The sequence below is a fragment of the Lissotriton helveticus genome, chromosome 12 (genome assembly GCF_964261635.1).
Source record: "Lissotriton helveticus chromosome 12, aLisHel1.1, whole genome shotgun sequence".
NCBI classification, from domain to species: Eukaryota; Metazoa; Chordata; class Amphibia; order Caudata; family Salamandridae; genus Lissotriton; species Lissotriton helveticus.
The window spans coordinates 94,981,412-95,005,046 of NC_136073.1; the positions used below are offsets into that span (position 1 = coordinate 94,981,412).

General features: G+C 42.0%; 1 protein-coding gene across 1 annotated transcript in view; it reads right to left on the reverse strand.

Moving 5' to 3' along the window:
* Window positions 1-1,298: 1,298 nt before the first annotated feature.
* LOC144797928 (extracellular calcium-sensing receptor-like) overlaps window positions 1,299-23,635 on the reverse strand; it is a 63,857-nt gene continuing 41,520 nt past the window's right edge. Inside the window, exons 2-5 of the mRNA XM_078668729.1 lie at window positions 20,780-21,610; window positions 9,376-9,603; window positions 2,509-2,632; window positions 1,299-2,423 (exon numbers count right to left, since the gene is read on the reverse strand). Of these exons, the coding sequence (XP_078524855.1) occupies window positions 1,525-2,423; window positions 2,509-2,632; window positions 9,376-9,603; window positions 20,780-21,610 (2,082 nt within the window). The 3' untranslated portion in view covers window positions 1,299-1,524. The remainder of the gene's footprint in view (window positions 2,424-2,508; window positions 2,633-9,375; window positions 9,604-20,779; window positions 21,611-23,635) is intronic.

The window sequence follows — 23,635 nt, forward strand, 5'->3', positions numbered from 1 at the left end:
TAGCTTCTCTAAGCATTCAAATACAAGTGTTACTGTTACCCAATGTAATGGTACTCAATTTACCCAGCTTGATTGCTTTCAAACTCCTAACCTGCAAATCAAAGTAGATATCAGTGAAGAGTGTTTAGGTCGCAGCACCATCCTGCTGTCATAATGGAATAATGGCTTCTGTTTTTTGTCTGGGTACAAAAGCTGCTCACATTCCAGATGCTAAAGTACTGATCTGTACCTTGCTTGCACTGAAATGTACAGTTACATGGCCTTCATGTTAGTAAAAACCAGACTCCACATTCAACGGTATTCCGACCAGTCTCATGGCACTTTCACAAAGGGGCAGTGAGATAGAGACCATTCACAGGGGGTAGGCTAGCGGATCTGGTGGCAGAAGAAGAACTAGAACTAGGCCAAGAGCTTATGCTGAACATCATGCTTTGTACGGCATAGTAAATCTGGAGTAAAGCAAGGTAGCACAAGTCCCTGTCTTGCGTTCCCCTGCCTTGGAAAGGCATTCCATGGGTGGAGAGTGGGTGTTCCCACGCATCCACCCATTGTTTGTGAGCATTATAAGACTTACTAATACTAGTAAACCTCGGCATGTGTCCAAATGGTATGCCTCTCCCGGTGAGGATTCATGGCTTGCTATTTTCTCTTTCTACTTGTGCCGTCTTCTACAGCATTATTAGAAAGAGGAAATGGCCCTGGGGATTGCCTTTTGTGCAGGAAGGTGACCCGCAATGTCACAAGGGTGCCTGCATTGGCACTTGGCAACTGCATTTGTGCTAGCACAGGCAGAGAACAGGAATGTGCCATATGTTCATGATAATTGCACATTCTGGCTCTCTCCCTGTCAGACAGTGCAGCGCAATAAGGCACCTTGTGGCGTTGTGTCAACTTCTAGTAAATCTTAGCCAACCAGGGTCTAGATACGATGACCTGCATCAGTAGACAGTGACGAGGGACTCCAATTCTAATATAGCAATTCATCATGACTACTTTATCCAGTTTAATCAATAGTCACAATTGCAGGAAAAACTGATTAAAAATTGCAGATTTTGTGTAATAAACTCTAGAGGATGCATTGGGGTCAGATAAGAGCACTGATGGTGTAGTGAAAGTCAGTGCATTGGCAATTTAAAGTGTCTTGCCGAAGCAGCATTGAACTAGTGATAGACATTTTACTATATCTAGTCCAGAATTTCCTCTTTCTTTCAAGGCGAAGTGACAAGGGCTACCGTTACTGATATTTGAAGATGAATTTTAATTGTCATCAATTTTTTGGGTGACTGGAAAGGTAAACAGATGAAGATGAAAGAGCATACAAACTTGTTTAAGTCACATGTCAACCACAGTATCATTAGAACATACATAATGCATATTCACATATATGTTATCACTAATACCATTGTACCGCATGCTATCTGGCTTCAAAGCAAACTTTTGCTGTCGTCTAGATAAGAGGAAAACTATCAAAATTCAGTTTCACACATGATTTATAAGATACTTGCATATTGTTCTGTTTTCCTTTCATTTTTTGCCCATCAAATGTTCCCTTGTATTCATTTCAGGACTTAAGAGAATCATATAACATTTTGTAATAAATATACAGAAAAGTAATGCAAAGGCTGAAGACAAAATTGCAAATATTTCCATGGCCACCATGTACTTGCCCTTAGTGCTGAGGTAGGCTGGAATAAATGACAACCACACACTGAGGAATGCAAGCATGCTAAAGGTGATAGATTTAGCATCATTGAAGTTGCTTGGCAGATTTCTAGCTAGGAAGGCCACTATGAAACTCATAGAAGCAAGAAGTGCAAGATATCCCAGCATGCACCAGAAAGCAATAGGTGATCCTTCATTGCATTGAACTATTATCTGTCCCGGATTAACATTGATGTCATATTCTTTGAATGGAGGTTTAAAAATCATCCAAATGACACAAAGAAAAACCTGAAGGAGTGTGCAGACACTGATGATGGTGTAGGACAATTTGGGGCCAACCCACTTCCTCAAGTCACTGTTGGGTTTCGTAGCATTGAAGGCAATGACCACCATAATGGTTTTAGCCAAGATGCAGGAGACACAAAGAGCAAAAATTATACCAAACATAGCCTGGCGTAGGAGGCACTTCTCAGGAGTGGGATGACCAATAAATGTTAATGAGCAGAGAAAGCAGAGGGTGAGCGACAAGAGCAGAAGGTAGCTAAGGGAGCGGTTGTTGGCTTTCACAATTGGAGTGTCCCGCTGATGGATAAAGAGGGCCAAAACTGCTAGAGGGAAAAGTGAGGCGAAAATAGTGGTTGCTGCTAGACTGAGGCCTAAGGGTTCTTCATAAGACAGAACCTCAATAGTTCTTGGTATGCATTGGTCTTGTTTCACATTCGGCCACTGATCCCAAGGACATTTGAAACACTCAGTAGAATCTGCAAAGAAAAAGCAACATGCACCTCTTAAAACAGTACCACAACATGACTCCCAAAGTGCATTAAAAAAATCTGATTCATATACCAGTTTGGTTTGAAATTTCTCCCTGGGGACATGGCACACAAAGAAAGCAGCATGCAGGTTCTCCTTCACTTGCCATTTTCCTGGTCCCAGGGGCACAGCTAGGAGTACACAGAGAGAGTGGTACCTGAAATAGTATTCAAATAATCTTCATGTAATACACAATTTTACTGATCCCACTGTATTATCAAATATAGTAATGAGCAAACTGTGTAGCAATTTTATAAGGATGTGTTAAATATCCATCTATGTACAAATGGCATTGAGTATGCGAGAGTGTTTCTCGGGACTAAATTCCAAAACACAGACACTTAATGGCAGCTACAACATGGACGTGCAGCAGATGTGCACTTCTGGTGTGATGAAGATGTGCCAAAGGCAAAACTGTGGGTGTCACTCCACAACTGGTCTGCACCAAGGGCCAGGAATCTTTGCCACACAACACCTACTGCTACCCTGCAGCAACACTCCATGCCCTCAACCCCAGTCATTGCTCCTTATGCTGTTGTCATGCCACACTACACAACACTAAGGAAATGTTTTCCTGCACTTTCTGAAAGCTTTGATGCACTCACCCACACCCAGCACTCACCGCACCCGCACCAACAGCGCACAACATCACACTCTCTCACACTCATTGAGTCCTGTGATCTCCCACATAATACTCCACACTCACATTCATGCCTCTCAACAATCACTCACTCACCAGACACAACACTGAGATCTGGGCCCTGCTGCATGACAATGACCCAAGAATACTTTTGCTCATGGAACCCTTTATCGGCACTTAACATCACCACAGCCATTCCCCCAGGGTACAAGATCCCCAGGCAGAATAGACTTTGTAAGCCAAGAAGCATATTTCCCATCTACCACAAGAATGCCATCAGTTGCATCTCCTCGGTGGACACATCATCTTCCAACTTCTAACCCCTGTTGTTCAACGCCATAGCTATACAGCACTCTCATTTACAGACCACCTGGACCACACACCGACTTCAGCAATGCCATCACAAACTTTGTCACTCTTGGTTCTAGCATTTACATCATACTTGGCGACCTGAACTTTTACCTGAAAGACCACGCTTATCTCATCTCAAAAGCACTCATCAAAAACATTGTCAGTCTGGACTTCGCTCAATAAATAAGTATGCATACGCCCCCATTTGTACCACCTTCAACAACATTCAAGTCAAAGAGCCCGCTTCAGTCTCCTGGACAGACCAGGCCCTCATCAAGTTCACCATTCCGATCTAGGGCCAATGAACATGGACCACTACCAGACCAGCCCACCAAAACTAATTGCAGCAGCTTCATTGACAAGTACTGGGATACAACTCTTAGTACCAACCAACCCAAACACAGCAAGAGCCTCCCTAAAGCCATTGAGAATTTCAATAGTTGGATTACCTTCTGTGCCGACGCCCTGCCCTCCCCCTCAAACACTGCAATACAAGATCTAGAAGACCTCAGGTCAGTTGGTACATGAAGGAACTCAGACTGATTAAACCCCACTGCAAACAGCAAGCGCGCAAATGGAGAATAAGCCAGGACAATGCAGATTATGGTATGTGCTACCTGCCCTGCACTTTTACCACCAAATGCTCCATACCACCAAACACGCCACACTGGCAGACCATATCGCTGTCAGCACCAATAAAAGCAAAGAAATCTTTGCCATTGTGAAGGATTTCACCTCCAGTGGCTGCCTCAAACTCTTTCATCCCCTTGCAGGGCTTCTGCAACAATCCCTCCCAATTCTTCAGTAACAAAATCACCACCATTTCCAGCAACTTCATTGCACAACTGGACCCAACAGACCTATCCAAACACCTCCCTATCTTATCCACAGAGCCAATGCTAATCACATGGCCTATTACCACCCCAGAATAATCCAACACTACCATGAAGTTCATCTACTGAGAAGTCCCATTGGACCCCCAATACCACTACACCTACTCCAAGGGACTGCAACCCATCAGGACCATGCTCATACCCATTTTAAATGCCTCCTCCCTTTCTGCTCCCTTCCCATGCATTTGAAAACATACTACTTTTGTTCTAGTGCTGAAGAAATCTTACATGGACCCTTCGGTGCTTGCGACTACAGACTGATCTCCCTTCTACTGTTCCTGGCCAAGGTTCTTAAGTAACTTATCAACAGACCCCTAACCAAATATCTCAATGCCCACCAACTCCTCGACACCACACACCCAGGTTTTAGACCTAAACACAGCATGCCACCTGCCCTTGACCCTGCCACTGAGTTTTAGGTTTAGTGTAATTTTTAATACAATATCCTCAACTTCAAGAAAATAATTTGCTTTCTGATATGCCAATTTTCCGGGAAAAAACGTGTCTTTTCTTTGCAAAGTGTCTTCTCAGCACTACAACTTGAGAGATGAGGGACTGCATAGCCCCAAAACGAAATGCACAGCTTCGTGCCGCTGTTTTAGCGTGCACCTCTTATTTGAACAACTATTAACTTTAATCTGCAATATTCCTAATTTTTAACCATGTTTTAACTCTTATGTTTCCAACTTTAGTTATCTCCATTTCATCCAAAGGTCCAACACTTGGGTTATAGTGCCAATTTACAGGTTTCTTATATTCAAACTGTGCCCGTCCAGGCCTTTCAGAAAGAATATGAGTGATGCAAAAAGTCCATCGCAAGCAGTCTTTAATATTTCATGTAAAAATACCCAATGCATTTAGGGCTACCATGTGCCCTTCGTCGGGGGTCACTACAAGTAAATCATAACATGAATAAATTATTAACAATTCTCTTACTGCATGAACAACGCTGCAACATCATTTCACAATTTCATTCCCTTCGTTACATGAACTATTAAAGACTGCTTGCGATGGACTTTTTGCATCACTCATATTCTTTCTAAAAGGCCTGGACGGGCAGTTTGAATATAAGAAACCTGTAAATTGGCACTATACCCCGAGTGTTGGACCTTTGGATGAAATGGAGATAACTAAGGTTGGAAACATAAGAGTTAAAACATGGTTAAAAATTTGGAATATTGCAGATTAAAGTTAATAGTTATTCAAATAAGAGGTGCACGCTAAAACAGTGGCACGAAGCTGTGCATTTGGTTTTGGGGCTATGCAGTCCCTCATCTCTCAAGTGTTCGTAACTAGTGGCAGTAGGGCATGCCTTTCAGCCAATCTGCACGCAATCACGCGGAAGGATTGATAAATATGAAGTTGAAAAAAAACGTGGTTTAAAAACAAGGTGTTCATTCCCTCATCTTACATAATTCTCAGCACTACAGGCATTTTTAACAAGTTGTTCCAGAGCCACCAGTGTTATGATGTTTAAAATATGTACACTTCCATAAGTCCGTTATGAGTCTTCACATTATAAACACAGATACAAATGTTAATGGCTCTGGTTTTAACAAATGTTGGATGCAGATCCATATGCCCAGATGCAGGAAATATATATGCACATTATATCTTCATGTGCCCAGGCGCATTTTCCTATGACTTCTTGTACCCTCCAATGCTTCAATATTTACTTACTCATTTTAGTTTGTCATATGCAAACAAAACGTAATGGTCCAAAGAACTTCAATCATATTGACTAGTACAACAAACACATAACCAGATGCTGCCATGAGATACCATGCCCAGGTGTGACCATAGCATGCCAGGTATTACACAATCCGAAAAGAAAGGCAGTGTATGAAAGGTCGAGCCTTTTATCCCATATACTGCCAGCTTTTGTAAGGTGTAATTTCATGTCTCGATCCAACCATGCTATGCGATGGTATTACCAAATGCTCAAATGCAAACACAGCATTCCGGGTACCTTTATGCATGCCTAGTTACTGCCTTCGTATTTTGAGAGTAATTTCATATAGACTAGTATATCAATTATAGACTGAGACACCTCCAAAAATGCCCAAGTACTATCATCTTTTGCCCGGTGCAGCCTAACACCAAGTGAAACCTTATATGCCCATGGGCTGCCCAAATATGCTATTTCAGCCTTTGATACCAGAGGAGTCTCACACAGAACACTTTAGCCCCATATGCCTAGATATTGTGGTTTAGGACCAAGTACAGACATCAAATTCTCACATTTCCCAAAGAAAAACACATGGATGCCCAGGCAATTCCATTGTATAGCAGCTGTAGTGCACCACACACTGCAGGCTGAGGTACAGCCATTAAAATGTACAAGTACAGCATTACATGGTAAGGTCAGCTAAAAAAGTCTGGACACTGTCATGATACACTCAGTAAAATGACACATACCCAAATACAGGAGTACATGTCAAGGTACAGCCATGGCTAGAAACAGTACAGCTCTATGTGTTCAACTATAGATGTCATGGTCCAGAAGCAGCATTATTTGCTGGCCACCTGGCCCCTCTTTTCAACCAGAAAAAACTCATGGTCTTTTGCCTGATAGAGGAGAGGTGAATACTGATCTGGCACTGACAGAGGTAAGCAGTGGGGGGCACACAATAAAGAGGTGGTGTGGCGGGTGCATGGGGGAGGGTGGAAGGGGGTGCGCGTGCACAGGAGTGTTAATAATAGAAAAAAACACTTACCTGGAGCTGCCAGCTGCCTCACGCATCGCGCTCAGCCTTGTCCTGCCTGGTCCCAGCAAGCACTCGGGCCGCATCACAGACTCCTTGCTATCTCTGCGCTGCTCTCATGTGAGAACAGCACAAGGATTGGTCTGAGCGAGCTGGAAAGATGATCCGCTTAGACCAGAGAGTTTGTGGGGGGTTTTCCAGCCTGTCTGTTAAATGCAGCAGGGCTGAAGAAAACCAAGTGCGCATGTGTGTCTTGGTCGGCCTGAGATGGACAGCCAAACAAACATGCGCACTTAGGGGGTGCACACTGCACACCTTCTCCCCATGCCCCACCCCTCCCTGTTCAAGTTGGCTCAGAGCCAGCAAATGAAAAAGAAAACAATGACATTGTTTTATTTGTCACTGAGCCAGGCATTGGGACGACGCTCCTCTTTTATTGTGGAGGGGCCGCCGCTGGGTAGGCCAATGCCCAACATTGTGTTTCTCTTTTTGCAAAGGTCCCTGGCTTCCCTCTGCTTTCCTTTGTGTTTTTGTGTTCAGTGAAGGATAAAAAGATTAAGTTAGAAAAAGGATAGATCATCATGCTGAGTACACTCTGCCCTTCACCAGACAACAAGAGAGTGATGCCATAAAACGAGTAGTCAAAAAATGATAATACCCTCCTTGTAACATGGGTTTTGCGCTTTCCAACCAGAGAAAAGACCAGAGGGGGATAATCAGCCTACAGAGCATGAATGATAAAACTCTAAACAAGTTAAACACTGTCACTCCCTTACCTTACACCATGCTCTAGTCACTTGCCCACAGTAAGTGGGTATAGCTTAAATGTTTAATGACTTTCTTCTCATCAGACTTTTCAATAGCCAATAGTAGTGTTCATCAGGCTCAATGGAAAGATAAATAATGGGAACAGGTGTGCCTTAAAGTGATTAGAATACCAAGCCTTCCTGCACGCACACTTCACATGCCAAGCCAGCACTAAGTTTGCACCAGGCCCATTGCTGTGGGTCAGAGTAGTGGCTGCATCAGAGGAATGATGGGTAAGAGTTGCCTGTATTCTATGAATTAAGATATGAAGAATCACCAGTGAAAAAATGTGGCACCCTCAGCTACTTATAAATAGGTTATTATTACTTGTTGCAACGTATGTGCGGGGAAAGGTGCATTGTGTGCTGTTGTCAGTGCATGGAGAGGCATTTTAATCCACCACCACGTTTCCTCTAACCAGCACAATGCTTGGAGTAGACCTACATATACATGCACTTCAATGAGCACTCGCTGTCTATACATTAGATGTCAGAATTGTGATTAATACCAAAAGAAATTTCCAATATGCCAGGATATATCTCAGATTTATGACACACATCTAGGCACAACAATGGGTGATCAGTAAATTAATGTTATCCATTTGAATAATGTTGATTTGAGTTTTGTTGTGTTGTCACAACTGGGTAACCTCTTTGCTGAGTCGATGGCCAATGGTTCTTAACACTTTGACTTCTGTGGATGTACAGCATACACAAAAGTGTACAGCAAACAAATATGACATTTATGTAATATTTTATTTAACCCCATGCGCGCTGCGGGTTTTCCCGCTGTGCGCTGACTTTTGCGAAAAGCCGCGGTTCATGACGAGCTCAGCTCGTCATGAGCGTACGACAGGCGCAACTCATGACGAGCTCAGCTCGTCATGACAGTGGAAGGGGTTAATACACAAATACAAACATTTACAAAGATAACATTTTCAATTTTAATGGGAAGGTTGGAGCTTTTCACAATGTAGTTTTATTTCTAAAAGATAGAGCAATATGCTGGACTTTTTTCTGGTGCATATAATTGTTTTATTTTAGGCCACCAGTCTTCCAAATTAGAATCTATTTATTGTACTTGCACTGCTCCTATGTAACAACCTATGAATACCAAGCACATTTTGAACCCCCATTCTCTAATCCCTTCTGATTTACAGAGTGGTATGAAGCTTTAAGTTTTAAGTTTTGCTTCTGTAGATACATGATGTTTATTAATTTGCTGATGGTATTTAATTTTTCCAATGGTTGTGGCACCCCTGAGTAGTTATTGCAGACCAAACCACATCCCCAGGGCAATTTAGGAACTGCTGTTTTAAGATCCCAAAAAGTGGATAGGTGTCTCAGACAGGCTCCATCCTCAGGTGCAAAGATGTACATTTAGAGAGAAGAGAAATAAGTCATCTTTTCACCAAACCAGCATGGCTGCCTCACACTGGGTTGGCTTGGAGCAACTCAAAGTTGTATTTGAACAGTTCCATGCTGTGACAGCTGTTATTGCCTACCTGGTTTTCCTGTGTATTCCACAACATAGTACTGGTGTTGAGCAGGAACCTGCTCCTTGCAGGTGCATTGCCTTTGAAGCTCCCCACTATCACTTGCTTCAGGGTGCCATCAATACCAGGCTGCCAGTTCACAATATCGTACTGGGTCTGCGGATTGCCTCCAACATCAAAAATCAATTCTGAGCCCACTTCCTTCTGAGAACGGACATTTCGAACGTAGTGTAGCAACTGAATGTAGAGGGATACAAGATGTTAGCTCTTTTCATATTAGTCATACTTCATATTAATTTTACAACACTCAACATAAAGCTAAGAATACCCATATACTCTAAGAACATGTGAAGATTCCAATAAAGAGAGTGACACAAACTGCATTCTAGATTAATCCTTTAAACATCAGTTCTTGGATATTGGTGATTTTGTCCTCCATCTGTGGCTAGTGTGTAGATACTTCCACATCTGTATCACTCATACTTCAGGCCTTGGAGATGCACAATGCATTAACAAAATACCAATAGATTTATAGTGCAGCCTATTACCTTTACATCAGTAAGGTGACTGACCAATTCAGTAGCATAATCATTACACTGATAATGCTCCTCTTCTACTTTCTATTGCTTCCCATTGGTATATTTACTATTCTAACCTCTGTAATGTATAGGTTCTCAGAATACAGAAGATCTCTACTTAGATCTGCCCTATAGACAAAAACACTTGGCCTACTCTCCATTGTTTACTACAGAGCAGCGATTATCGTCCTTGATTAGGAAGTAGGAATGCAGGCCTGAGGGATGGGGTGAGGGTGGAAACAATTGTGGTAGTTATTCAAAATGCAAAACGGAAGCTATTGAGGAATGTATAAAGCATTGCATGATGGTGAGGGGGTGAATGGACTAAAATGTACTAGTTCACAAAGGCATTTATGTGTACATAAAGCAGTATGCCTGAAGTACTGCTTCATGTGCCTTAAAAGGATATTGTGCCTTAGCCGCCAAACTATCCAAAAGGGGATTAAAAACAAACATTCAATTGATAGTCTTAAACTAATAATACAAATAGAAAGGATGATGCCTTCTAAGCACTTTTACAAACAGGGAATTAGACATTTCAGGTATGATTCGCCAAGGCATTTAGGATTGGATAAATTAGTTCTCCTGTCGTACTGCTTTATGTACAAATGTCGTTGAAGGGCACAGAGATTTAGGGCCAGGTGTATCAAGATACCCTTTTGAGATTCTCAAATAGCGATTTTTTGAGAATCGCTATTTTAGAATTGCAAAATGGTATGTATGCAGAAATTCTCTATTTTTTAGCGATTTCTTAAAATTCCTTAATTGCGATTAGCAAATTGCTAATCGCAATTAAGGAATAATTTCCCATTCATTTCTATGGGCCAGAAGGCCCATAGAAATGAATGTGAAATTATTCCCAATTTGCGATTCGCAATTTGCTAATCGCAAATTGAGAATAATTTCAAGGGTGCAAGGGTGTTTTAAGGACACCCTGCTGCAACCTTGAAATTGACATATGTGCGCATATGGCGCACATACATGCCCTAAGGGCATGTATGAGCGTCACATGGCACCTTTACAAATTGCAAAAAGTGCATTTATAAAAGAATTCGCAAATTACCTCCAACTACAAGTTGGTGGTAATTTGCGATTTCTTAGCCTAAATTCTCAAAACTTAAATGCTTCATACATAGCATTTAAGGAATCGCAATTTGCGATGCCTTAAATGCTTACGCAATATTAAGGAATCGCAAAATTTGCGATTCTTTAATATTGCGAGGCTTTTTTCTTATACATTCCATTTTCCTATTTTTTTGTCGCAAACGCTGCTTTTTAGCGATTCGCAGCGTTTGCGACAAAAAAATGGTTTGATACATCTGCCCCTTACATCCTTTTGGCCAGTGCTTTTAATGCCCATGTGAGTTCTTTACCCTTGAAGCTGCATATGGGATTCTTGCTATAGAGGGAAAAGGTCAGTCTTACTTCGCATATAGTGGATATGGTACGACACTTAATGATGTTTTTAAACCTTGTTTTTTGCTGACGAGGTTTGTATCTAAATACAAGTATGTCTCTAGAAAAAAGGAACAAGGAAGGTGAAAAGACTGTCCGCAAATTTGACACTGTCACGGTGTCAGTATGAATATTACAACCATCAAAATAGGGAGGGAGACCTTATTTAGAACAAGCAAAGGTGACATGCTTCATCATAGGGTTCCCTTCCTCTCGTTAACGCTGCAAAGTCATTGGTGTAGGTTACAACTCGCCAAGCTTTGGGGAGGAGCTGATGTGTTTTCAGGGGAGGAACCAGAGGAGTCAGCGGTGAGGGGCAGAGTGCGAACAGGAAGTGGGTTAAAACTGTGTACAGGAGGCCAAATAACCTTAATTTTGCAGTCTCCTGGGACAGGATTAATAATAAGAGAGGACTTGGTGTGATCAGCTCAGATAACCCTAGAGTAGGTCAAGATGTTTCTGCCCTGTGGGGACCTCATACAGGGTTCAGGGCCATTCTTCAGTACCAATTGGCTAGTCACTCTGAATGAAAAAAAAAAATATATATATGTAAATATACTGGCCACCAAGATTCAGTAGCCTAGCGTTCAGGTGATGGACGGGGTTTGTGGGGGTAATGGGTCCACCATCTATCTGCAATCCAGAATCAATAATCAACATAACCAATAAAGCATGTCTTAGTATGTCCTATTGGTTTATTACAACACGGTCTCCATGTCAAAACAAAATACCGAACAGAATAGGAACATTATTGAAACTCAGAGGCCTTACCTATTGATGACTTAATCAAGACCACTCTCCAGGCTATAAGGTGACACCACTCTTTGCACAGCTAAAAGTAAAAAAAAGATGAACCAAAAAATCACATATCAAAACCTTGTGTTATTTAGTTTATGGAAAGAATTATGAGAGTATGATGGGTCTCGAAGTAGATCTGCCAGGTACTGGAACATGAAATGATAACACATAGTGGGGTCTGGAATTACATATACTAAGCTAGAGTGTGGACGGATTGATGCCCATGATGCGTTAAGTGCTGGTGTGGTGAGATTTAAAGTAAAGGGCTGAAGTTGGAACTGGACCGTAGGGGGTTCCCATGTATTGCGATGTCTAAGTATGTGCAGTGTAACTCCAGGTTACATGCGTGCTGCCAATAAGATAAATGCAGGGCAACTGCCATAAGCAAGTGATCGATTGCATTTAGAAGGGATTAACAAACAAAATTACATGTAAGTAAAGGGAAGAGCTGGACCCGCCTGCAACACTAAAAAATGTCAAGGGCAAGGCCCAAACTCCAGCAGAATTGGAGTTGCCCGGACCGCGCAAGCCCAACTGCAGCTCACTTTTACGAAGTCCATGTTCAACTAGTGTGGCGTCCCAACGAGAGGCAGAGGAGTCCTCCAGGAGAGACTAAAGGAAAATAAGGTAGTCGCGCTTGGCAAGACTCATCGGAGAAAGACGCTCACAATCGTTGGAAATGTAGTTACCTGTGGCATCTGCACCCAGACTCATTATCCAAAAAGTGTCTGTAGGAAATGTAGTCCCCCGATACAGGGACCTTCATCATTAAGCTATGTGTGGATTGGTCATTACGGTGCAGTAGAGGAAATGTGGCACGCTGCAGGTAGGGCTAGGGAAAAGTGGATTGTGACAACTTAACTCGATATAGGCAGGTAGGCCGGTACTGTTCTTTAACCCCTTCCACGCTCATGACGAGCTGGGCTCGTCATGAGGTAGCCTCCTCGAACGCTCATGACGAGCCCAGCTCGTCATGTAAAGTGCGGTTTTAAAAATCTCAGCATGCGAGCGGAATTCCGCCCGCACGCATGCGGTTAATATGGGGACACTGATTCCTGTGTACTCCCTGAGATACAGAGATAATCATGGTATCTGAAGGATCAAAGCTCATCTGGATGTAGAGTACATATGGATCCAGTATCAGAGGAGTGAAACCAGCAGTGTTATGCCATGTGTGAGGGGTGTAGTCATGATTTTGGTTGTGATTGCATGAATACCGTGTAGATGGAGAACAACTGTGAGGTTCGATGTGCGCAAACTGGTAGAGTACATATGGATCCAGTATAGGGGGAGTGAAGACACTGAGAGAAAACAGAAAATTGCTACGTTTGAAGGGTGTAGTCATGATAATGTGTGTGGTTTTCATGAGTACTGTGTAGTGGGAAAGCGGCTATGAGGCTCCAATTACGCGAGCTGGTAGAGGGAATTCAAGCTATCGGTGGGTTGAGGTCATGAGGATAATCGTCGGGGTAAAAACATATAGTATGTTTTTAGTGCCCAGAATGATCCAGGGGTTCTCATCGTTCAGGCCCTGTGTATCACAGCGGAGCCTGAAGATCCATAGTTGTTCCCTGTGAAACAGGACGGAGGCATGGATGCCCATCGTCCGGAGGTAGTGGGGCTTGTCTATGACTGCTCATTTGAAATCATCTTCTGTGTTGCATTGTCGAGAAAGTGTCTAGTGAGTTTGATATTCGTACATCTTATTGAGCTACTATGTTCCACTATTAGTAGTATTACCTTGTGTGTGGTCATACCCACATGGATCAGATTGCAAGGGCATCTTAGCATGTAGATAACCCATTTGTGTTGTAAATAGTTACAGTATGTAATTCTCAAGGGGTTGTAAGGCCTTAGCTCTATCTGTGACGTGGGACTGGTGTAAGGGCAGACCGAGCACAACTCACAGGAATAGTGGCCCTTAGGAGGCTTAGCTGACCATAGGGTATTCTGGTGTGTCTCACGCAATGTGCAGGGTGGTGGTATAGATCTGGTGTGTATCAGGATGTCCCCAATGTTCTTGCTACATTTAATGCCAAATAGGGGTTTTGAGTAGCTGGTTGTTTCAAATATTGAGACTGGATCAATTCTTATTTATTGACTGCTTGATGACTGTATGTACCATCGCAGACAAACCTGTCCATGGGGATTTTTAAATGGGTTTCAAGCAGGACTTCTCTATTGTTATTCCTTGCCCTTTTGAATGCTTTGTGAATGATATTGGCAGAGTAAGACCTCTCAGACAGGTAGGCACTTGGGGCCCGATGTAGGTCGGTCGGTAACGGACGAAAATCTGTATTTTCGGCCGTTACCGACCGGTATTACAGAAATGGTATGTAGGGCCACATATTGTACAGATTCGGTAAATTTACCGATCGGTAAATATACCGAATCTGTAAAATACCGAATCGGTATTTTTACCTAATCGATAAATTTGATATGTAGGTGGGACTCTTCTGAGTCCCACAACCCTTACCGAATCTGTATTTTACCATCAAATATATTTGATGGTAAAATACCGATTCCGGTGTGCATGCACATGTGTGCATGCACACCTGTGCCATATGACAGGCAGACCTGCCCTTAGGGCAGGTATGCCTGCCACATGGCACCGAGCCTCTTTTGGGGGTGCCAGAGGGTGTCAAAGTGACACCCCCTGCACCCTTGTGGAATTCGGTATTTACCGATTCGGTAAATACCGATTCGGTAATGCCCATTCATTCCTATGGGCTGCAAAGCCCATAGGAATGAATGGGCATTACCGGTCGGTATTTACCGAATCGGTAAATACAGATTTTTACCGATTCGGTAAAAGGAACATCTGGATGTTCCTACATGTCCCCATTCTTATTTACCGATTTTTAATTACCGAATCGGTAAAATTCGGTAATTAAAAATCGGTAACTGAGTCTTACCTACATCTGGCCCATAGTGTGTTAACATGCTCCTTAAATCTCATTATTTCTGTGAAATTTCTGCGTATTCTCAGAAACTGTCCGACTTGTAGATTATTATTCAGGGCCCGTGGGTGGAAGCTGGTGTAGCATAGTAAAGAGTTGTGAGCCATAGGTTTTCTTTATAGCACCTTGCAGATCCCACCTTCCTTGAGATATACAACCACGAAAAATGTGAGGAAGGTCTTGCTGAATTCACATGTAAATTTTTATTGGGGATTCCTTGTGTTGAGCCGGATGGAGAAGGTCTCTAATCACTCTTCAGTACCTTCCCATACCACTAGTATGTCTTCAAGATATGCCCTCCATACTTTAAAATTGGCATAGTGTGGATTGACTGGTTTATAGATGTGTTGGGACTCGAAATTGTGCATGTAAATGTTAGCCATGTCAGGGGAAAAGGTGCTGCCCATCAATGACCCAGTGATTTACCAGTACAGGTGTTCCTTAAACTGAAAGAAATTCCCTTTCAGGGCGATGGTGGCATAGTCCATCACAAAAGGGGGGGTCATGTCATCCCATATTCTGTGATTCGGGAGCTCCTTCTCCTTTTGTAAGGACTCATCTTCAGGAATGGTGGTATATAGGGATTCTATATCAAAAGAGGCCAAAAGGTGTTTTTCAGGGACGAAATCAATGTCGGTAAGTACGTTCAGTATGTGTATGGTATCTTGAAGATAGGATGGCATCTCCGCTGTTATTGGGCGTAGGAACTAATCTACGAATTGTGAGAGTGGTAAAGTAAAGATTCCATTCCACATACAATGGGTCTTCCTTTTGGGGGTCTGGTGAGTTCATGTATTTTTGATAAGATGTAGAAGTAAGGTGTCTTGGGATGGTTTTGTACCAAAAATTCAGATTTACCCTTGGTGATCCATTCTTCAACCTTCCCTCTTTCCACCAAGGTATTGATGGTAGCCAATAGGCTCGGGGTAGGGTCAGTACATAAGCTTTGGTAATATCTCCCATAATTAAGTTGTCAGTAACATTCTTCTTGGTAGTTCTGTTGATCAATAATGATTGTTGCTCCGCCCTTGTCCACCAGTTTGATGACTAGCTCTCTGACAGATCCTTGTTGTTGGAGACAGTGTAATTCAGCTTTGGACAGATTGAAGAAGGGCATTTTAACCTATTGTCTCAATCTCTCAAATTCCTTTATCACTTTCTCAAAGGTAGCCAATTCTGGTGTAAAGAAGTAGCGGTGGGTTGAAGGTGGGCTTGTTTTTCAGACACGTATATGACCACATGCAAGGTAGGACTACGTATAGTAGAACATCGTAGCTCGACAATATGTAAGAAATATAATAACAAACTCACTAGTCACTTTCTGGACGCAGCCCACACAGAAGATGACATCAAATGGGCAGTCATAGATAAACCCCACTACCTCCTGATGATGGGCACCTACAAATCCATCCTGTTCCACATGGAACAATGATGGACCTTCAGGCTTCGCTATGATACACAGGGCCTGAACGATGAGATCCCCTCAACGATTCTGGGGCACTAGAAGCATACTATATGTTCTTATCCCAATGATTATCCTCTTGACCTCAACCCACCGATAGCCTGAATTTCCCCTACTAGCTCACGTACATGGAGCCTCATAACTGTTCTCCATCTACTCATGCAACCACACCCAATATCATGACTACACCCTTCAGACATAGCAATATACTGTTTTCTCTCAGCTTCTTCACTCCCCCTATACTGGATCCATATATATTCTACTAGTTGGCACACATGGAACCTCACAGTTGTTCTTCATCCACACAGTATTCATGCAGTCACATCCAAAATCATGACAACACCCCTCACACATGGCATAACACTGCTGTTTTTGCTCCCACAATACTGGATCCATATGTACTCTACATCAAAATGAGCTTTGATCCTGCAGAAGGCCTGTCTGCATGGTGCCACCTTTCCTCTACTGCATCATAATGACCACCCCACACAAAGCTTAATGATGCGGGTCCCTGAATAAGGTGACTAGATTTCCTATGGACACCTTTCCGATCATGAGTCTGGGCACACTCACAACAGGGAACTCCAATTCCTATGATTGTGAACATCGCTCTCTGATGAGTCACGCCAAGAGTGACTACCTTCTTTTCATTTAGTCTATCTTAGCAGATTCCTCTGCATCTCACTGGGACACCTCACCCGTTCATCACAGACGTCGTAAAGGTGAGCAGCAGTAGGCTTTGCACGGTCCGAGCAACTCCGATTATGCTGGAGTGCGCCCTTGACATGTTTTAGTTCTGCAGGCAGGTCCCGCTCTTCTCTTTACATACAAGCAAATGTGTTTGTTGGTCCCTTCTAAATGCAATTGGTCACTCACTTGTGGCAGAGGCCTTCCACTTATTTTTTTGGCAGCATGCACGTAACCTGGAGTTACACTGCTTGTACTTAAACACCACAATACATGGGAATTTGCTCCGGTCCAGTTCCAACTTCAGCCCTTTACTTAAACCTCACCACACCAGCACTTAACATATCATGGGCATCAGTCCGTCCACACATGGTATATGTAATTCCAGACCCCAGTATGTGTTATCATTTCATGTTCCAGTACTTGAAGCATCAACTTCTAGACCCACCATATTCTCATCACTTTTACCCTAAACTAGATATTACGAGGTTTTGATTAGTGATTTTTTTGTCTTTTTTGCAATGAAAATAGTGGCGTCACCTTATAGGGTGGAGAGTGGTCTTGATTATGTTATCAATAGGTAAAACCACTGAGTTTCAACAATGTTCATATTCTGTTTGGTAGTTTGTTTTGACAAGCTGCTGACCATGTTTTAATAAACCAATAGGACATACCAAGACATGCTTTACTGGTCATGTTGAGTATTGATTACGTATTTCTGATAGACGGTGGACCCACTACTCCCACAAACTCGGGCTATCGCCAAAATCGAGAGTCTACTCAATCCTGAAGCAGGGTCACCACAGGGAAGAAACATGCTGACCTACTGTAGAGGTATATAAGCTCATAACCCCTAGTCCTCTCTTATTTTTTATCCTATCCCAGGAGACTGTGAAACAATGTTTATTTGGCTTCCTGTACACACTTTTAATCCCCTTCCTGTTCGCACTCTGCCCCTCACCACCGACTCCTCTGGTACCTTCCCTGAAAACACCTCAGCTTCTCTCCAAAGCCTGGAGAGTTGTAACCCACACCAATGACCTTGTGGCCTTTGTGTGAGGAGGGAACCCTATAATGAAGCATGTCACCTACGGCTGAGTGAGGGTTCTTGTCTTAAAAGAGGTCTCTCTACCCCTTTTTGATGGTGGTATTATTCCCTCTGACACCGTGACTGCGCCAAATTTGTGGACAGTCTTTTTATCTTCCTTGTCCCTATTTCTAGAGATGTACTTATAGTAAGTTACATAGTTAGATATGGAGTGGTACAGGCTCCCATTTAGGGCCTCTCCCTTAGATCCCTCGTGTGATTTGATTGAGGTTTTTATCTCACCCACTCCTTTAGGCATAATTTTACAGGGAAAGGTGGTGAAGTGCAAATGATTTCATACTGATTTCACAGAAATTAAACTCAATTGGTCAGTCACAATATCTTAAAAGTACATCAAATTTACAAAAGATATTAAAAGTATTGATTAAAAGAAAAAATGTAAGCTGATTTTTTTCCAGTTTTAGAATTCACAACTACACTACCTACCACATCCCTTCACCCTGGAATTAGTGGTAGGAAGAAAAACCAAGAGATTGTGGAGGATAGTGAACGTCCCCACATTGAAATTAAACACAGTGAAGTCAGAAGATTTTTAACAAAATTAATTAGTGAGAATAGAAGACATTTCAATGTATGCATGTATGACTTTGTTGATTGTCTTGAAATTAAGAATGTCTCTGTAGAAATAGATGTACTAAATCAGAGCTAAATGTTTCAAAACAGGAAAGGGGTACAACCGTTCTGGGTGGTTTGATACTAGTTTGACAAGGGCACACAATGATTTACACTCCACCCTTAGTTGAATACAAAGGATTAAAGAAGAATTTCTGTTGTGTAGATGTAGGTAAAAGTCACTACTTTCTGACAGAAAGAAAAACATTAAGGAGGAGGTTTGGACAGCAGCACAGCTCCTCCACAATGATGAAGGAGCATTGAACCACGGGCTCAGAGCCAGCAGCTGAAAAATAAAACAATATCTTATTATCATTTACATTTTTTAGCTGCTGGTTCTGAGCCAGCGTGTGCAGGAAGGGGTGGTTGGAGGGGGGAGGTGGACAGGTTTAGGCACCTCTAAGTGTGCAAGTATGTTTGGCCGGCCATGTTAGCCAGGCCAAACATACATGCGCACTTAGGTTTCTCCAACCTAAGTGTGAATCTAGGGACTTACATTGAGAGCTGAAGGTGTGTCAATTGTAGTACAGTTTTAGGGAAAGATCACTGGTTCTAGGAGACTGGTTAGCAGCAACGCAGTAAACCTCAGTGAAAGATGCTTCAAATACTAGGCAAAAATGTGGGGGTACTGCAACAAGTACCAGATCTTCTGTATGGCATAGACAACAGAGAGCACCTCCAACAAACTCCAGACATTCATCAACACATGTCTAAGAAGAATCCTCCAAATCCGCTGGCAAAACATCATCAGCAACAATGACCTATGGCAACAGACATTTCAATTCCCTGCTCATTAAAAAATCATAGTATGATGCTGGTGCTGAATAGTTCACACCCTCCTCAAGCCTGCATCACACATCACCAATCAAACCCTGTCATAGATCCCTCAAATGAAAATGGAAAGAGGAAGGCCAAGACATCTCTGGCACCAAAGCCTCAATGCTAACTTTAAGGAGATGGGATACACCTGGAGTCTGATTTAAAGAAAGGCCCAGGACAAGGATCACTATAGAGTCCTGGTTGATGGCCTATACCCCCAGAAAAGAGTAGTAGGTATAATTAGGTAAGTGATTCAACATACCCAGAATAAGGTATCTAAAAATGCAACTGCAGGAAAAAAGTTATTCAGGTATACAGGTATACATAGGACCAGAGGAGGAGTGTGTAGCATTTTACGTAAGTAGATGTACAGAACATTTAATATTTCCCTTGGTATCTATGATGCCACCCCTTCTATGAAAAACAACCTGTCATGATCTACTGATTTACAATTCTAAATGTGAATCAAACCCCAACCTGTTCTCCTAGATCATTACACTTAAAACACTCTCCGGATCCAAATCAGCCTCCAGCAAGTATGGAATATGTGCCATCTTTGCCATGAAGACTAAATGAAGTGGAGCTTGTTTGTTTATTGCGAAGGACACAGCGAGATGAAAACAAGCATTTGATTTGAATGGGTGGTTAATTTCTGCTGGAGTGTGGAGCTGAACCACCAATGTAGGAAATCTTTGCTTTTCTCCATTCTCCGTATTAGATTTTGCAATAAGGGATTTTCTAAAAGGTAATCTGAGAAGTATCTCTCTTCACATTTAATTCAGTAAATGCATTCAAGTCTTAGTGCTATCCTTTTTGTGTCCTTTTTACACTTGTTTTCCATATCAGCCTATCACAGCAGGAAGCCCCATTCTTCCTAAGGCACAGCAACATATTTGTAAGGAAATGAAAAGAAAATCTAATAAAGTTTTCCCACCTGCCATGGTTGGAATGCCAAAATATCTGCACAGGTGCCATGATAGAAAGGGCCTTGCCCAATCCTGCAGGAATGCAAATCATGCAGGGCCAATGCTAGAGCATATACAGCACTGTAGATATTGTGTGTGACTCTTGGAACAAAGAGGTCACCATAGAAGCTTTTACTTATGTCCATTTGTTCATTCTCCAAACAATACTTTGTACTGTAATTCCATGTGATTTGGGGAGGTCCTTCATCCTGCCACTTACAGTTAAAATTGTTTTCCCAGAATTCTTTCATGAAAATGTCTTCTGGTGACATGGAAGGATGAATACTTGTAAAATGCTCCTTGAACCCAGGTATAGCACCACTGTGAATTGCAAACCCAATGCTCCCACTCAAGATACCTGAGTACCTTTCAACTGATAGGAGAGGAGATGTTGACCAGGCTTCACTGGCAATCCAGGTCTTCCCAGTCATATTTTGCCTCACAAGCTCATCCATGAGAGGAATCAAGAGGTTATCACTGGAGAATAAAATTATGGCATTGGCAGATGTCCTGCTGATGACTTTAACAATGAGCTGTGCATTCTTCTCAGCATAAATGTTCATAATGTACTCTGTGAAAGCAACGCAGGCTCCTGTCTTGACAAGTTCTTGCTGCAATATTTGAACTCCCTGTTGGCCATAGTCATTGTCTGTAGCCACAATACCCACCCATGTCCATCCAAAGTGTATCACCAGCTGTGCCAACCCTTGGGCCTGGTAGTCATCACTTGGGATGGTCCGGAAGAAGGAAGGAAAGTGTTGCCGATCACTCAGGAATGGACTTGTTGAAAAATAGCTGATCTGTAAAAAAATAATTCCTGTTAATTCTTTCGTGCTCATGCATATTCCTCAAGAAGCCGCAACTGTGCATGCTGAAATGTTACAGCACAAGTAACACCATGTTCTATTGTGAAGGTAAATGATTGACTCAAAAAGTTAGTTCTTTTCTATGGCTCTTCCATGAAGATGAGCACCATATTATCACTTTCATTGTAAATGCCAGCAATGTTAAAAGTGAATTTCACATCCTTAACAGGCAATTACAGAAGAATCACGGCTTTCCAAATTTGGTTCGCACACAAAAATATGTTAAGGACTAGAAAGAGTTAGTGAAAGTGTCCCTAAATACAAGGAACAGGACGAAGCAGGTAGAAGTGGTTCAAGCTTTAGACACACAGGTCAAACCATAGGCAGAAGTGCATGTTTCTGTTCAAAACAATGCATTTTACCCATGTAGGCACCCATTCTGCCTATGGTGGAAAATAATAACTACAGTTTTCTGTGACCATCAGGCACATAACAGATTGATATCCGGGTATAGTCAGATCAGTCTTTCATTCCTTTCATATGGAACAAATGAATAACATTGAACATGGTAATTTTAAAACTCCCTGCTAATTATGCTAAACAATGGAATAAATCAAATATCAAGCACTATTTGTTTTCTGAAATGTCAATTAACAAACATCATAGGAATTGAAACATATGGTGTAGACTACAAAATAAGAATATCCGTGCAATTGCACATCACTATAGAAATGAAACAGAAGACAGCTTCACAGTTTGAAATTTCAAAGAAATTGGTGAAGGAAATACATAAAAATGGATAATGTAATTTGAAGAAATTAGGCTTAATTTTACCAACTTAACATTAAGTGCTGTTAATCTTCGCCTTCTAGTGTTGAAACATTTCTCAAAGACACTTGAAATTTTACAACTGAAGCAAATTAGATTGTGGCAACATGTTTGTGTGCAACTGATAAAAAATTCTGTGGTCTGAGTCTTGCTTTTTGTGAGAATACCCTCTTTCCTAAAAGCACCTTTTGAAGCCAGAGGCCTCATTCAGAAAATAATAAAAAAAGGGTGGTAGTAAACTTATGTAAAGTGTAAATGTCAAACATACGCAGTGCTTAGTACTCCCAAATTCACAAAGCGTTAAAGAGTCCTTTTAGGAGAAGAACCTGCCACCCTTTTCTGTGAGGGATATTTGGGCTGCAACAGGTAGACACCATGTCTGAGTTCTGACATTCCCTGAAAAGTAAGATGCAGCTGATGGACCCGCAGTGGCATAGTACCAGAGTATTGCAATCAAAATATCTTCTAACAGAAATATAAGGGCCAATACTAACAGCTACACCTACATGCTGAGATCTCCACACACGTAGATGTACATATATGACCGAGTAGAGATCCCTGCTGGGATGCTGTACTTCAATTCTGTGCTGAGATCTCCACTTACGTTTAGACTGACCAGTCTCCACCCCCTCAAATGAAGCTGTGAAGTCTCCTATGACCAACTTTGCGACCAAAAAGTTACTACAAGAATCTTTACACCTGTTTGGGGAGTGCAATGCTAACCGGAACCCAAATTCACAAAACTCACATACATTAAGCATTTAAAAAGACAAAATGCAACACTGTAACCTAACTTCTCTTCCCCTAAGGCTACCTCCCTAACAGGATGCAAAACATCTGTTATAGAATCCGATGCAGTGTATCCTACTTAAAAGGAAGGGTAACTTCACTATGGAGACAGAAGCTGTAGTTACATTGATTTTTTATCACTACAGGGAACTACACTGTCTGCCTACGAACAAGCTTATTTGAAGTACACATGTTGTAATGCATTTCAGGTGTTGATGGGTGTGAGAATGCTCTGTCTGTAAATCCCTTCCACCTTGCAGTATTAGCTGTGTTGAATATGTGTGAGGTTGGAGTGCAATATATGTATTACATTACTTCTAACATATTTATATTTCATTATTTATATTGACAAATTCAAATTTTAAATGTAATACTTTTATTAGATTTACGTTTGTTGCATTA